Source organism: Pomacea canaliculata, linkage group LG10 (genome assembly GCF_003073045.1).
Source record: "Pomacea canaliculata isolate SZHN2017 linkage group LG10, ASM307304v1, whole genome shotgun sequence".
Classification (NCBI taxonomy): domain Eukaryota; kingdom Metazoa; phylum Mollusca; class Gastropoda; order Architaenioglossa; family Ampullariidae; genus Pomacea; species Pomacea canaliculata.
The window spans coordinates 11603622-11620051 of NC_037599.1; the positions used below are offsets into that span (position 1 = coordinate 11603622).

At 38.4% G+C, this 16430-nt stretch overlaps 2 protein-coding genes across 6 annotated transcripts in view; one reads left to right on the plus strand and one right to left on the minus strand.

Annotated features, from left to right (window-relative positions):
- LOC112573062 (single-stranded DNA-binding protein 2-like) overlaps positions 1-11838 on the plus strand; it is a 55584-nt gene extending 43746 nt beyond the window's left edge. For 4 of the 5 annotated variants that reach the window (XM_025253061.1, XM_025253062.1, XM_025253063.1 and 1 more), the window contains 9 exons: positions 148-307; positions 879-939; positions 1397-1435; positions 1664-1736; positions 2259-2327; positions 2998-3077; positions 3228-3294; positions 4403-4524; positions 7302-11838. In XM_025253061.1, the coding sequence (XP_025108846.1) occupies positions 148-307; positions 879-939; positions 1397-1435; positions 1664-1736; positions 2259-2327; positions 2998-3077; positions 3228-3294; positions 4403-4524; positions 7302-7406 (776 nt within the window). In that variant the 3' untranslated portion in view covers positions 7407-11838. The remainder of the gene's footprint in view (positions 1-147; positions 308-878; positions 940-1396; positions 1436-1663; positions 1737-2258; positions 2328-2997; positions 3078-3227; positions 3295-4402; positions 4525-7301) is intronic. The other variant, XM_025253064.1, reaches the window with a different exon arrangement.
- Positions 11839-12089: 251 nt separating this feature from the next.
- On the minus strand, positions 12090-16254 carry LOC112573066 (eukaryotic translation elongation factor 1 epsilon-1-like). The gene is made up of 6 exons (XM_025253069.1): positions 16053-16254; positions 14906-14996; positions 13726-13832; positions 13226-13321; positions 12578-12637; positions 12090-12271 (listed from the first exon to the last, which is right to left on the minus strand). Exons 1-6 carry the CDS (start codon positions 16140-16142, stop codon positions 12194-12196), a joined length of 522 nt encoding a protein of 173 aa, XP_025108854.1. The 5' UTR covers positions 16143-16254; the 3' UTR covers positions 12090-12193.
- Positions 16255-16430: the final 176 nt, after the last annotated feature.

The window sequence follows — 16430 nt, forward strand, 5'->3', positions numbered from 1 at the left end:
TTTTTAACAAAATGCCGCAATACTATAAGGACTAACACTTTGGGATAAACCAGAGAAAAACACCAAAAGTGTCATATTGATTTATGTATATGTGCATGTATAGGAAGAGGGAATGTTAAACTTCTTGGTTAATTTTTGTGTGTGAAGGTCACCCTGGCATGGGTCCCATGCAGCGCATGAGCCACCCAGGAAATCGCATGCCAGGCCCCATGAGTCCATACGACTCGTTACAGAATTATGGTATGAGAGGACCGCCACCAAATACTAACATGGGGCCAGGACCTGGAGGCATGCCACCAATGTCCATGTAAGCAGATTTGCAATTATCTACTCACCTGCTTCAGATTTGTTTCTGTAATGAGAAGTTGTACTTGTATCTTGCATCTCTCGTAAGATATTGGACTAAATCCTACAAAACCATATAATTATACCACCTGTTGCTTTAGAATGCTGCCAGAATCCATAAAGAATGAGACGCATTAATGAAACAAAAACTTTTGTGTTTGCAGCTATCAAAAGCATTTATGTAAAACCATGCAGGAGTCCATTCAAATTATTTTCGTAGCTTAAAATTGGTTTTCTGTATTTGTCTTTTATTAGTTGTCAGTACTGTTGTTTATCCTTTCATCGTTCATATGTTATTCATTTGTTTTTCTGTCCATTGTATATTGTCCATATCTCATTCTTGTTCTTACGTGCTGTGAACATGTTTTTTACGAGTATGAGTTGGAACAATACAAATCTTGCATTCATTATTATTATAAGATGGTGTTCATGAAGCTGGGCATCTTCTGACCCCTCCCAATGCCTTTTACCCATTGTTACTCAGTGTTGCAGTACGCTGAGCCTGTGATATTTGTATTAACTTGTATTGACAGGCCAGGAGGGCCTGGGGGGCCTGGACAGGGCAGCAGACCATGGCCACCCACATCATCATCTGTAAGTACATATACCCAGATGATGTTGCACAACATTTTTCTATCATTATAAAGCGTGTTCATTTGATTAACAAGGCAGGCAGTAAATTTGACACCAGTGAAGAGTTCAGGTCCAGAGGAAATTTTACCAAATATGAAGTTGGGAGAAAACTATTTTTTAAATGTGCTGTTTAAAAAATCATTAGAGTTTTTTAATTTCAAAAGAAGGGAAATGAATATAAATTTTCTAGGTGGCTGATTAAATTACCATATTCCTCAGAATTTGTGTGTAGATTCATGAGCCCCGGAACATTTATTTATATGTCAATAAATTTTTATTTTTCATTCCTTCTCTTAGAAAACAAAACATGTTTAATTTCCCTAAATGGCTACTCATTTGTGTTTCATTGCATTTATTGATAAAGCGAGAAAGAGTTGGTGCAGGAGCTTATTTGTTTTCATTAAAAATTGTCCTACAGATGTCGAGTTATTCATCAGCGTCACCTGGAAGTTATAATGTAAGTAATCCTCATTTGTAACACTCTTGAGGGAAGTATATGCAAGCTGTATGAGAGTAGACATCTAAACGGGGGGGGGAGGGTGTTACACTAGGAGAGAAGGTTACACATTTAAAACCTTCAAATCATAGAACCTTGACATTCTCAGGCGCAACAAGAATGCTTTGCCTGTTTAAAGTGTTATTGATTTTTTTTAATACCTAAATTTGTTGTTATTTCACTCAACAGGATTTTGTATCCCAAGGGGGTCCACCAGTAACTGGAGGACCACCTGGTACACCCATCATGCCTAGTCCCCAAGGTATGCTCAGAAAATTATAAATCTTAGTTTCCAGCATCATTAGCATTCTTTCTCCTCCTGGTGTAAAATTTTTTTTTTTGTTTTTGGCTTAATAAATTCATTCAGAATGTTGTGACTGTCATAGATCAGTCTGTTTGTATAGCAAGGTTAATGATTACATGAATTACATGAATGGACATGCAGTGTGTTTTATATTTCTGCATCATACATGTCTGTCTTTCATAGCCACATTTCATGAACAAATTTTCTCTCCTCCCTCCCTCTCCCACTTTTTAATTTTGAGAGAAAACATCAGAACACATCCTGATAAACACTCTTTTTTTCATCTGACATAGTGATGGCCATGCTTTTTTGTACTTTCTATTTAGGTAAAGCATGCTATGCTTGCAAAATATACACATGGTAGTTACTCTTTTCTTCTGAGCATAGATTAATATCTTAAAGTAGTGACGATTTGGTTCAGTGCAGTGTTCTGACCTGCCTAAAATGTAATGTTTTTGTCTTTTTCCTGGAATGAAAAAGACCCACTCTCCCAAGCTCAGCCTGGTATGGTATGGCCTAGTCACCACCGCCAGGACTTGTCTCGACCAAGTAGGAAAATGTTTGATTCTGTGTATTAAGTTTTAATTTGTTATTTTTAGTTCCAGAAATATAAAATATGAAGTTAGTGATTTAAAGCTGCTTATATAATTTATAAAAATAGTTGCTTTCTTATTGCCATTTTAACCATAAACACCTATAGCTTTCAGGAGTAACTATATAAGTTGGTCTGTTGCTACAGCTACCTTACCACACATCCTATCTATATTTTCCATCTTATGCATGCTTGTACATGTTAGACTTGTGCAGATCATACACATTGTCAAGTGTTCTGAGAGCTTTCTTTCAGACATTTTCAGTGCATGTGTCTGTTAGCTGTACAGTCCGTGTTTTTGAGTAATACAATTTTAATTTAAGCAGGCAGAGATATTTTAATTGGCTGCATTAAGCTTTTTTTATACAAAGAAAAGGTTAAAATACCATGCATTACAAGGGCATGCATTTTTTGCATATATAGTCGTAACTTTTAAAACCGAAGTGCCATTTGAAAACCAGCCAATTTATAGAGGTTAAAGAAGAATGACTGATACAGTAATAGAAATGGATGTAAAAATGGTGCCTACAGAAATGTATGCTAAGACCAGTACGGTCATAGATAAATGACCTGCATAATTAAACCCCTACGGGATAAAAGAATAATCTCCACTCCTCTCTATTGTAGACTCAGCAGGATCAGGGGAGGCAATGTACATGATGAAACCAGGTCCCGGTGGGCCTCCTGGTATGCCAGGGATGCCTGCAGTAAGTTCCTTTTCTTGTCATGTTGTGATATCCTTTGTTGATTGAAGCTGCTTTTTTCATATTAGAGATTGTGTAAATTTTCAATCAGGGTACTTGTGATGAGGTTGCCAACACTGTTCCTAAGTTTAAATTTAAAATCCTTTATTGCAGTTCCCTATGGGAGGACCTGATGGACCCATGTCTATGGGACCTGGAGACATGCCACCTGTAATGAATGGTGAGTTTTCCAAATGCTTCTCCAGTTTACACCCAAACCAAGAAATGGGACATTACAAGACAAAGCATGTGCTTTGTGAGCAGACCCCTACTTATGACTGATATTTTGGCAGAAAGTTTGATTGAGACAGCATCACAAACCTTGGTTTTTTGGTTAGTGGGGAGGATGGATTTGGTTCACCAGAGCTTAGCATTACGCTACTGCAAACCTGTTTGCCCATACCAGTTATTCATGCGTAGTATTGGAAATCCTTAAGAGTTTAAAGCAATTGGCTGTTAACTGTCACAATAGCTAAATGGACCATTGTAACAGTAACAACCTATTGAAAAATCCCTATAGTTTTTCTGTTCATACAAAGATGATGGGCAGAAAGTGTATGTTTATCACCTCTCCTGCTTGGGCAAACAATACAGTTAAAAGAAACCAAAATCATAGTTCATGTTCTGAAACTGAACAGCAAATGCAAAGATAAACTGGTCTGTTTTTGAGTGTGCATGCCATGATTATTGAGGATATGAATTTTAATTGCACACATCTATCATAAGAGCAATTTACTGAATTTGATTCCATTGAGAATGCTACTACAATATTAAAAGCAGTGAAGAAATGTGCATTTACACATGCATAGCTGTAAAATGTGACTGGTCTAGCATAGTATCAGTTTTCTCTGGAAGGTATTGAAGTTGGTAATCTTATGGGTTAACAAGTCTGAGGGAAGGAACAAAAGAACGTGCATATCATTTCAGACAGTGAATAAACTGGAAAAAACCCATGATTTGACATTATTTTCTTGGTTCGTTAATAGTGGTTTGCATCAACTCCATTCCTCAAATGTTCTGTGCTAATGACTTTTATTTATATGATATGTATGGGACAGTCATAGGCTTTTGTTTACTAGATTTAGTTTTGAAGTGAAAGAAGCAGCCAGGATTCATTTATATGCTGTGCATAAAGTTCTGGAAAGGATATTTTAACTTGCGGGTAACACTTTTTTTTTTTCATGCAAGGGACATGGATAAAAAACAAGTGTTGAATAGAGGAGTAGGATTTTTTTTTTCCTGAAACTTTAGAAACTGTTGTATTGTGAGTCAACCTCATTGTGAATCAGGTGACATGGATGTGATGAAGAATTCTCCAGCTAATGGACGTGGAACACCAAGAGATGATCTGCCCCCTGTAAGCGGGGCTGGTGACATGGGCGCCTACTCCATGGGACCCTATCAAGATGGTGTAAGTTTCCTGGCCTCGTGAGCACGCCCATATTCCTAATCCTGGCCAGCTCTCCTTGCCCTGCCCCCATCATCCCAGCCCTGTCCCAATTTCATGTTGCTCGTGCTGTTTCCATTACTCATCAATAATTTTATCCTGCCCTCTCATTGGCTCATCATCATTCTCTTTTATTTGTGAGTGTATGTTTGCCAGGCATGAAAAATGTATGGCTGTTATTATCTGTATCCTTGCATATTCTGAGCAGATCTCACTTCTCTTTCCCTTGTGTTAAGGGGGAGATCACACATCATGCTGTATTTTTCCTTTTATATTGTTGCTATTCTTTTGTGAACCCAGCAAGTAGGACAGCTCTGTATGCTTGCTCATATCAAAATATGCAGAAAAAGTTTCTTTCTTTTAGTTTGTCATTATCTGGAAACTGTAGTGAGCAGATTATGCACATTAAACATCCATTGTGACCGTTGAAACAAGAAAATGTATCAGCACTTGGCATGAGAATATTTCTGGCAATATCCAACAGTTGTCATTTGTGAGGTTCTCTCTCCCTCCCCCAAACCCCTATTCCCACCTGAAATGATGTGGCATTATGCAGCACTCAGTAACAAAAATTGGCAGTTTGTAAATTCTTTTTCCCCCATTTTTTTTCTTTTGCAATGGCTGCTACAGTTTTAGAAGTTAGCTAAATTATATCAAGTGTTGTAACCATCACAAAACCTTTTCCCACATTTCCCTACTTCACGTACTCAATGCTTGCAAAGCAAACGGACAAAGAACAGAAGGACAAGGATGGGTGGGAGGGGGGTTTGTCTTTTACTCTAGAATTTGCCTGTAGCTTGTAACAGTACTAGAATAGCCATGCTGGTACTAACTTCAATAGAATGTGATGCTGTGAATGTTTTATATACTGAATGTTGACAGCGAATGTAATATGCCATCATGGAAGCAAGGAGGATCTAGATGTATTTTGAGCACACTGCTGACCACAATTTGGCTGCTGTCAAGATGCAGACACATTTTGAAGAAGTGCACATCTGTTTTCGTGGCTTGTTTACAGCAAGTGTTTGTAACTTGATCTCCAGTGGGTTTTGTTGTGACTACCAGCAGTATATAATCCTTCCAATTAGTAACAGAATGAGTGACAATGCTGAACTCGCATGGAAAAGGAAATGAGCAAGAGAAAGGAGAAGAGTAAAGACCTTTATTTTTCTCTTCCCCCCCCCCCCAGTCCAGTGAAGGGCAACAGCAGATTTTCATTTGAATGGCACAACTTTATAATCTTTTCTTTTGTACACATTCACAAGAACTGCCCCCATCCCTTTACCCCCTTCATCATAGCTTCTCATGGCTTCAGTCACCTTCATCACCCTACCTGTCTCCTAACCACTCTCCCAACCCTTCAGGCCTGAGCCCTCCCACAGTGTACCTGTCACTTTTGTCATTCTTTTCTCATTCCTAATGTATTTGATGCTGGTTATGGGACTGTGCATGCTTACTCAATGGCCTGGCGCTTTGTAGACTTAGTTTATATGTAGCTCTGCCACCCAAAGTCATCTGAGATATTACGGCTCAGTCATCTTCATTTCTGTCTAGGCTGTATATGTAGTCCCATTTCACAAGTTTATGAATTTTCAGAATCACTTCATTTGTGAGAAATTCATGTCTCTTTTTTATTTTTTAATGAAAGTAAAAATTGTTAAAAGTTTCAACAGTTTTTTTAAGAAATTTTTTAAAAGTTTTTAAAAATGGCTTTCCATAAACAATTATCCGCAGAAAACTTAAATGAGGCTGCCCTGTTCTTTGCTGCTCTGTAGCCTTGTTAAATGAAGACAAAAGGAAAACCTCAGTTTATTTGGGTGGCAAAGTTCTTTTTTTTTTTCCCCCTATTTTTCTTACCACTATCCTTTATTTAGTCTTTACAACACTTATTCTTACTCCTTTACAACTTGAGAGTGTTTTACATTCTGTTTTATTGTTTACTTCCAATACTTGACCATTATTGGAATGGTTTTATCTACAAAATACTGAAATGTTGTTTACATCCCCTTTTCCCATCAATGCTGAGGGGGTAAAATGAACAAAACAGTATTTTGGGGATTTTATAGTTATTTTTATTCCTTGAGTCTTGTTTAAAAGAAGTGCGGTATCTGTCAAACAATCTTGATGAACATAAATCACTTTAGGTCTTCCGAACAGCAAACGAGAAAGCTACAAGATTCTATAAAATAATACAGTTCACAACAAGTAGAGTGCAGGATGGATTACCCAATCCCTTCCAAACACAATTGAAAAGCTCTAAATATAATCTGTTGTAACTTCTTCAAGACCAGCATTACAGAAAAAGCATTCAACATGGTGTGTTGCCTTAAATATATTTAGTTTTTGCTTATCTCTGTTGCTGCTGTCACTCTCTCGGCCCTGGGCAGTTTGTTTAGCCCATGCATGTCAGCCGGTTGTCTGCTCAGATTTTAAGATATAAGCTTTTGGTTATGGCATCAACAAAGACAGAACAGTGAGCATAAAATTGAATGAGCCACAGATACACTTGGCCTCATGTTGGAACCTGCATTCCTGTCCTTGAGTCAAGACCAGGTCAAACGTTGTTGCACCTTCTGTGTATTTTTTTGTGTTGGTAATTATTACCAAGACATCTATTAATAACCCCAATTAAGTCAGCTTTCTTCCTTCCCCTCCTCCCCATATATATATCTTTATATGTGCATACACACCACCTTACATGTTTCTTCCAATTAATTTTTATGTAATTTTTAAATTTTCAGGACCATACTGAATCCGCAGCTATCCTAAAGATAAAAGAATCTATGCAGGAGGAGGCAAAACGGTTTGAAAAAGACGCCGACCATCCCGAGTATTTCATGCAATAACTGTGGAATTTTGTACTAAATTATTGACTCGTATGGTTTTTCTCACTGACTGTTTGACACTTTTGGAACATGAAATGTTGGTGCTACACATGCTCTCAGAGGCAGCAGGCACACCGGAGGGGGCTAGGGCTGAGGAGCGATGGTGCCTTGTTTTTCGCTCTCCATAGTTTTTGCTTCCCAATTTCGGTTTTTGCTCTTGTAGTGATAAACGCATGTCTTAAATCGCTGTACAAGGATTTTTTTTTTTAAAAAAAAGACCAACAGTTTGCTCACCCACGTGGCTTTGTCTATGGGGACTTTTCCGGTCTCATTTTTTTGTCTTAGTGGTCCTTTTGCATCTTCAGCTTTCCCTCCTCCACCCTCCCCCAACCTACACCCTACCACCATCTCTTTTTTTTTTTTAAGGCACAAGGTTGATTTCATTTGCCTGCTTCCCACCCCCTTCCCCCTATTTCTTGTTTCTGCAACGTATCCCCTTTATAAGTAAAACAAAACTAAAAAAAAAAACAGCCACGTGGGTTACTAAAGTAGAAAGGTGTCAGTGCTGCAGCCCCATTGCCTCCAAAACTTTGTGGTTTTTGTAGTTTGGCTTGTGTGCTGTCAAAACTTTCTCTGCTTCTGCCCCTGGCCTGTGCACTTGGCCCATGCCCCAGCCCATCACAATCTGTTGCTGTCTCTGAGATCAAACAACACAGAAACATCATCATCAGGATTGTTTGAAGAGTCATGAAACAGAAATAGTCTTCAAGCCATATGCTGCCGGCCTTCTCTTCCCTAGACCTTGCATATCTAACTGTAATAAGACGAACCAGTTTGTCAAGCTAATCGCTGTTCCGCTTTATTAACAATTAACGAATGTAGCTATTCTGCCCAGAACTGAGTTTTAAAAAACACAGATGCATGTTTGCTGTACACTATTTTGTGTTCGCATCCAAAAAAAGAATCGTGTGATATTCAGTCGTTTCTTGGGCAGTTTATACCCCTTCCTAAACACAAATATGTTGATGTTTTCCCTATAATGTTGCCAGGAAAAAATGAATATGTAGTAGGTAAGTTTGAACTACTACCTAATAGAATGGCGCTTCAATTTTATAAGCGGAAGCAATGGCTTAAAGACTTACGCTGACTCCTTATCCCAATTTGTGTGTCAGTAACTTTATACTTGGCCTCCCCAGGCAGTTGAGAAGTATTAATCACTTGGTGGGATAACTTTTACTCTAGCTACATGTTCCTTACTGCTAGTCAGCCATTTCGTGCAAAAATAATGATCATTAATTTCAGCTGAGATTGCGGCATTTGTAATAAGGATGAATAGCATGGAAAGTGCACACACATATATATCTATATATATTTATACAAAATTCTGTCATGAGTTACAGACTAAAGGTGGAGTTTTTGTAAATTTTAGCTACAAATTAAGGGAGAGGTTTCAGTGCTGGTATACACAAGCCTTTGGAGTTGCTCGCTCTTTGCTCAGTGCCAGCATTATCTGCCTCCTTCCTTCCATGGGCTATTTATTGCTAAGTTGTTATTCTCTCAGCATCATACACTCCTTGTTGGTACAGCTGTATACAAGTCTTGTTCATTAATCACCATTTTCTTTTTTGACCCTTAACATAGTAAACGGTCTTTTTGTGTGTGGAGTTGTTCTGGTTGGGGGGAGGGGGGCAAATAGATTGGAAAGGCCTGCCATATGTTGGTTTTTTTTATTTCAAATAGCCAAGAAATCAGTTGCTTTCGTGTGTCTTGTACAGTGGGCTTGTCCATGTCCAGGCTTTCTGTCTACCCTTATCCATTTTTCTTTTGACCTTACATTTTTGTTCCCATGTGAAACTTGTGGCCATTTAGTGCAAAGTGATCATGACAGTTCTCATGTGTGCTTGTGATTTTTTTTTTTTTTTTAAATGTAGTTTCCTCCTTTGAATCAAGTTGAAAATATTGCAGCACTTGAGAAGGGATTCTTCACTGCAGTCCCACATGCACTTTTCAGATGTGTGTGTGGATGCGCTAAGCACTGAACAGTTGCTGCCAGGCAGTGTAGTAGTGAGGAGTCTCGAATTTGCATTCACACCCTTGAGCCCGCTGCATTTTCCATCCTTTGCTGTTGATAACAGAGGGCTCCAGGCAGCTTTGGCTCTCTTGCCTTACTTATCCATCTTCATGTTGCTGTACATTTAAATCTAGTCCACATCAAGAAGTCTTCGTGATATGCCACAAATGAGAGAGTGCAAATTAGGGGTGTTTGATATTAAGGGTATCTTCTGTTGTCGTTTTACAGAGCTGTATGCCTTTACTACCGCAGTAACAGGAAAAAAATGGTGACCAATGTAATTTATTTCCCCATGGCAGTACCTCTACTGTGTTTCGAAACAGTGGATTTCCCCACCCCTTGTCAAAACTGCTTTTTTTTCTTAGGCTGATGGGATGTTTAAAAAAATAGTTTAGGGTGATGGGTGGGAATATTGTTCAGATTTGTATTTTCTTCCACCACATGAATCAAGGTGACTAACAAGCTTTGGCTATGTGGTACATTTCTTGTGACATGATCATCTAGTGGGAAGCATGTCGTTTCACCATGGTATGCATCTTTGAGTCATTTATGTGTATGAGAATATTTTTTATTGTTTTGTTTCTGATGCCCTGTGTTCTCTGAAGCTACATCACTGGACTGTATGGACTAATTGCTCACATTCATGTAAATATTTATATATATGGTGCAAAAATCAAATTCACATCATGAGCCATCTCATCCATCATTTTTTGTTGTATATTGGGAACTATTTTTTAAGAAAGATCTTACTTGAAGTCTTAGGGAAAGCTTAGGTTTCATACAAGTGAGGATGGGGTGCGCAAGTCAGGATGTTCTCTTTCAGCTGTTATCTTGTGTTGCATCTACCTGCATTTCAGTAATGAAACGAGCATGTGAGGAGGAGGGATTGGGGGGACATGCCCTTGATATTTTAGTATTGTGGATTGAGAGATTACCTGACAGTCTAGTTGTAACATATCCATTTTTATACACATGTACTAAGATGTACAACAATCTGCTGTATTATCTGCAGTCTTGAAATAACCTTCATAAGCATTGTTTTAGGCGACCATATTTTAGTGCAGGGCTTCATTTGAAATTTCAGTGGCTGCAGTACGAGAGGTAGAGGTCAGGAAGAGGTGGTTGTGGGCCTGTCAGTGACACTGTTGGAATGAAGTAGCCTGGCTATACATGCAGACACTAGCCTCCGCCTGTGGCCAGGAAACCTGTCATAGTGACCCTGCTTAAAAATGTTATTGGCAGGTCTGTGAATTTTTTTTCAATGATTTACTTTTTTTTTTTTTTTCAATTTGCCAACGTGCCCACAACTTTCTACAAGGAAGGTTGAGTTTTTTCCTTTAATCCTTGTGAGCCCTTCACCATCTTATCTGTGCACGGCTTGGGGTTGCTCATTTGGAATGACAGGTTAGAGGGGTTTGTCTGCTGGTGTATATAATGTGTGAATGCTGTACAGAAGACCAAGGTGGTGGAGTTTGTGAATGTATATGTGTTTGATTTACAGGCAGGTAGCATGGATTGGTGAAAAAAATAGGGATCTTTGGTTTTTAGTATGATGAGACAATTTTTAAGAGTATCTTGTGCATTGCAAGTAAGCTCATATGGCTTCTCTCCAAATACCCATTCATATCATTTGCTCACTTTGCCAAACTTGCCATACACTGAAAATTTTCCATGATTTTTTACCATGGGAACTTGGGTTTTGACTATGAGAGAAAGAAAAGAGAGGAATGAATGGGGGAATGGCTGCACAGAATAGAGTGAACTGGAACTACCTCGCAAATACAGTGACAGTAAAACAGGAAACTATTACAAGCTAGGGGATGCACTTCCAAAGGCTGAATATTGCGTTTTCAGTACTGTGCACAGTATGATGGTGAAGGGACATTTTAATTGTGGTAGAGCATGGCAAGCTACTTGGTTGACTGATGAAGAAATGGAAGAGTGTGTGATGTCCATTCCAGTCAGTATTTGTTTGACTCTGTGGCGCAGTGACAGTGGGTTTACAGAGAGAGTGTGATGGAATGGACACATGGGAAGGGGGAAGAAGGCAATATCAGTAGTGGAGGTTGATGTTCTGGTTGTATTTATATATAAATGGTGACATTCTGTTTTTAATTTCAAATTCTTTTTTTTTTCTTTTTTTTTTTTTTGTTGTACATGTTTAATGTTCCTCTCTTTTTACACCCCCATCCCCAAAGAAATCATCTACATGCACATCGTCTCCACCTCATGACTAAGTTATTGTGCTCGGATCATTGTATAGACGTACTAGCTCACTTGCCGGCTAGAGCCATAAGATTTTGCTGTCAGGTCCTCGTATCATACATACATCAATCCATGTAGACTTCAGAGGGCTCAAATAAAATAAATTAACCTGTGAAACCCTTGTTTTGATGAAAAGGTTGCATTAGAGAGAGGATGGCATGATTTAAAACAGAGCTTTGCTAACTCATTCTGCAGCAATTTGTATAGATTGTGATTTCAACAGTGTGTGCAAAACAAAGTTTGTCCAACGTAACTATTCAGTTATGTATTTTAGTGATTCAGAAACTTTGAACAAAAGACTTCATGCACTTCAAACATAAAAGTGTCCACAACAATCTTCACTTTCTTTAAAAAAAAAAAAAAGACTATGTAAAAACTGATCATTTTAATGAATTACATCATGAACATAATGTAAAAAGTTTGTCCAAAACATTACATCAGTTCAACATGACCCCTGCATCCATTTGTACATCTATCCACTTGTATACAAAGAGGACCTGGAGAAAGGTAGGACAAGGAGATTTTGACGAAGACTGGCATCTTGCTGAACCTGTACATGGAAGAAGTTCAAAAGAATGCTGCCAATTCAGTGTCAAAAGATTATTCCCTTCTGGACTGCCATCTGACATTTTTGTAATCTTGTAAATCACAATTTGACCCAGAACAAAATCATTTATCATTAAATATTTGAAATATAATTCTTAATGTGTAATGTTGGCCTACTCATATTTTATCCTACCATTTCATTTAAAGACACAAAAAGTTTTAGTACTTTGCTACCTCCCATGCACAACCAAGAACTAATTTTCATGCAAAGCTAGGTTTACATTTTTTACTTAAATGTGCATTTACTCACATTGTCAAACCAGCGTGACAGATTAATATACTTTTCTTTCTCTTGGAATGTCAGCTTGCCCTGAAACACACCAAGGATCAGGAACATGAAAGGGCACACACAGCCTATATAGTTCAAGGATATGATGAATTAAAAGCGTTTTCTGGAGGTGTGTTGAATATTCCAGGTTTAAAGAGACTCTATACTGTACGCATGCAACAGGTTCAGTGGTATTTTACTGTATACTCCAATACATTTGAAAGAGAGAGAGGAGGGGGGGGGGGAATGGTGTTAGCTATGCTGTGACACATCAGCGGCCCCGTAAACAGGTGCCACATTCTGAGAATGGCACGCCCAAGATCAGATCCTGAGCCCAGGACAGCAAATTCTCACCGAACTGATAACAGGAGCTGACTGTTACACTGCCCCTCAAATGGCTTCAAAGAGCAGTACATGATGCATATGAACAAAGGGTACAGTTGGTCACCACTATTATTGGTATAATCACAAATAACTGAAATATGACAGTGACACCTCATAAAAGTAGGGGAAAAAAATACACCTGAAAATATCAAACCTTTTCAAAACATAAACATTATCACAGTGTGCACAAACCTTTTCCTCTGGTTACTGCACCACTTAACAGGTAAAATTTCTTAATGTTCTTACAAAAATGCTGTGCAGTCCATGGTAGAGAAAAAGATCTGCCAGCGTGAGGTGATCAGAGACGAAGAATACTTTATCTGCAATGAAGCTGTCCAGTTCCTGGAACAAGTATCATCAATAACTCATTTTAATTTCTGCAAATACTGAAATATTTTGAACAATATGTAAATATGTTCTTTTGACATAGCACTGAGAACAAGATAGCTAACAACGCTATAAGCCCTGGGAGCATTTGGCTATAAATGAACCATGACACATTGTGGCATCAACACAAGCCTGCCAGTCCTCTAGTCCTGCTATCACCATTCCCCCAACCCCCACCCTTGCTTAATTTATCCACCTTTATAACTAATACCATTGTTGTGAACCAGCTTTTGCTTTTAAAACTTGAAACATTTAATTTAAACCTTAACAAATAATGGCAGAAGTGGAGGTGCAATGACCAATTTCACCTTCAGCGATTATTCAAGAAAAGTTTGTAAAGCATGCTTTTTCTCACAAACCTCAAGCACCTGAGTGACAGGAACTCCCTGAGGTCCACATCTATCGATCTGAGAGCATCGATATTCAAGCCACTGATCTATACATGCCTGATCTTCTATGCTGACTTCTGAAAGTACACAATTTATTGTCAACAGTTTCTTTCACGTAAATCAAACAACAGAGGTTTCTCTTTCAGTCAAAAGCAAGTTCAAGGACTTAAAATGTCCTCTCATGTTACCAGACATTCTGGGACTCACTGCAGACATGACTCTTGCTAAAGAAGTGACAGCTATCTGTCAGTCTGCCTATTATGAGCTGTGCAAGATCAGCATCTGTCACATTCTGTTTATGCGCACTGCCAACACTCTTGTCTGTGCGTTTGTTTCATCCAGATTTGATTACTGCAACTTGCTTGCTGGCTGCCCTGAATACCTTCTTCACAAACTCCAGAAAGTACAACTCTGCTACACGTCTGGTGCTTAGAGCTAGAAAACGGGACCACGCCACCCCTCTCCTTCATTTTCTGCACTGGCTTCCCATCCGTTCTCACAACCAGTACAAACTGTCCGTGCTGTGTTTTAATTTTATTGCTGGCACCTGCCCTGATTATTTCTCTGAACTGTTTTTCCCTTATGTCCAGGCTAGACAACTCCGCTCCTCGTCTGATGATTGTCTCCTTACTCTTCCTGTCACCAAAACAACATATAGCCACAGGATTCTTGGTTATTGTGCAGCGAAACAATGGAACTCTGCCCTTTCCATATCTGCCACCTACCCACTATAAACATTCACTTTGAACATGCACTGAAAACGCACCTCTTCCGTAAACATTACTCCTAAGCACCTTTCCCATAATGCTAGTCCTTGTTCACACCTTTTTGCAATATGTTATTCTCAGCTCTTGTTCTTGTTATTTGGTTCCTCTTTGTGTTTTCTGTATTTGATTTTATTCTTTGTTTAGTACGGTTGTTTATTCTTTTATAGTTATTTGTTTTCCTGTCACTATTATGCTATCCATGTTTTGTTCTTGTTCTTAAGCACTAAAAACATGCTCCTTGGGAGTGTATGTGCTTTACAAATTGTGCATTTATGACTATTATTATTTCTATAAGCTAGCACAACAGAGAATTGCTCGCATGATGCATTGCCTAAAATAAACTTTTTTAGCATAAATTTCAAACAACAAATGTATAAACAGACCATTATGACGTTTTCCTAGCTTGCTGAAGTGCCTTGCTATCGTTGCTGCACCATTCAAAGATCCACCATGCTGAGTTTTGAATGATGGTGGCTGAAATGCAAATTTTAACAACTTACATATGGTGGTTAACTGCTAATACTGTCTCATTTTTGTATGGCCTAAACAACAGCATAACAAAAATAGGAGTTTCATAAATTACCTACAATGTGGACTTACTCTATGGGACCAGAATTAATAAGCAAAATTAAATTGCACTTAGCAAGCAAATGTAGATTTCTCTAAGCCTAACACCATATGTCTGATGAATAATTTTCCATCTGAGTTTTTAGTAATGTTTGTAGTGGTTAAAAGCATACATGCATACCGATGTCATCGCATCCATGAAAAACATTTGAATGAAAACTCAGAGTAACATATCTTTACATCATAAAAGTTATTTAGGAGCACATCTTTGTAATCTTTTTATCAATACTAATTGTCTCTAAAATCGGGCTCCAGATCACATAGACATATTTCAAATGTGGACGCATATGAGTTTTGTACAATTTTTAAAAAGTCTCTATCCAAACAATTACGTCCTCACAATGCCAACTATTTGACTTGCCTTCCTTACCACTCTTGCAATATATGTATCAATGTATATATAACAAATTCAAAATAACCTCCCACCCTCAAGTCCTCATTACAAGCTTTTATTTCTTGCATCTCATCTCTCATTTTTATTTTATATGTGCATCTTTGAATTGTTTTTACCTACTTGCATAACACCACACTTCGATATTTTAGAAACTTTGCTCCAGTGCTGCATAAAAGAGATTGAAGAAAAAGTGTAAAGTGCTGCTGAAACAGGTAAAGTTAATGAATGTTTCTTGCGATTGCGTGTTTTATTGATAAGGCTATTTTCATCTGAAGCCAGCTGTAACACCTTGGAGCGAAAACTATAAACATGCTTCCCAGCATGCACATTTTTTCAAACAAAGCATAAGATATTTCTCGTAACTGAAACGGATCTTCCTGCTGGTGTATAGGGGACAAACGATGTAGTCAGTGTTTCTCTCTCTCTTACGCGTCGCATCACTCAACACGATTCGTCACGCAAACAGGATCACAAGAAACCAAGTCAGAAATAACGAAATATAACATTACCCCATGGCCTTCCTTTTTTGAAAAGGAAGTCGTATTGACAGGTGACTGGAAGTATTCGCAAACAGCACGAAGTTCTATCACGTTACTCATTATGTCGATACATATGGCTCATTAAAAGACAAAATAATGCGTATGGTATAAATTATGACTGGTTTCTAGGAGAGCGGCCGAAACAAAGGTGGGGGGGGGAGCTAAGGGAGATCACCGGTCATAACTTCCGACTTGTCGTGCACTCGTTGGCTTTGGACGGGGAAAGTGCTTCCACCTCGAGGTGATTGTGGGTGTTGTCCTCCTTTTGTAACAAACAAGACCTTGTCCAATGCAGTGTTTATTTATAACTGTGGAATGGGGGATAGAGCTGTATAACTTTCAACGGTC

Excerpts from the sequence above, each read along its gene's own strand:
- LOC112573066 (XM_025253069.1), bottom strand. The coding sequence starts at position 16,142 with ATGAGTAACGTGATAGAACTTCGTGCTGTTTGCGAATACTTCCAGTCA. Across the intron at positions 13,322-13,725 it reads CTGTCACTCAGGTGCTTGAG|GAACTGGACAGCTTCATTGC; the intron begins GTTTGTGAGAAA and ends TACTTGTTCCAG. Across the intron at positions 12,272-12,577 it reads TGTCACGCTGGTTTGACAAT|GTTCAGCAAGATGCCAGTCT; the intron begins GTGAGTAAATGC and ends TTCCATGTACAG.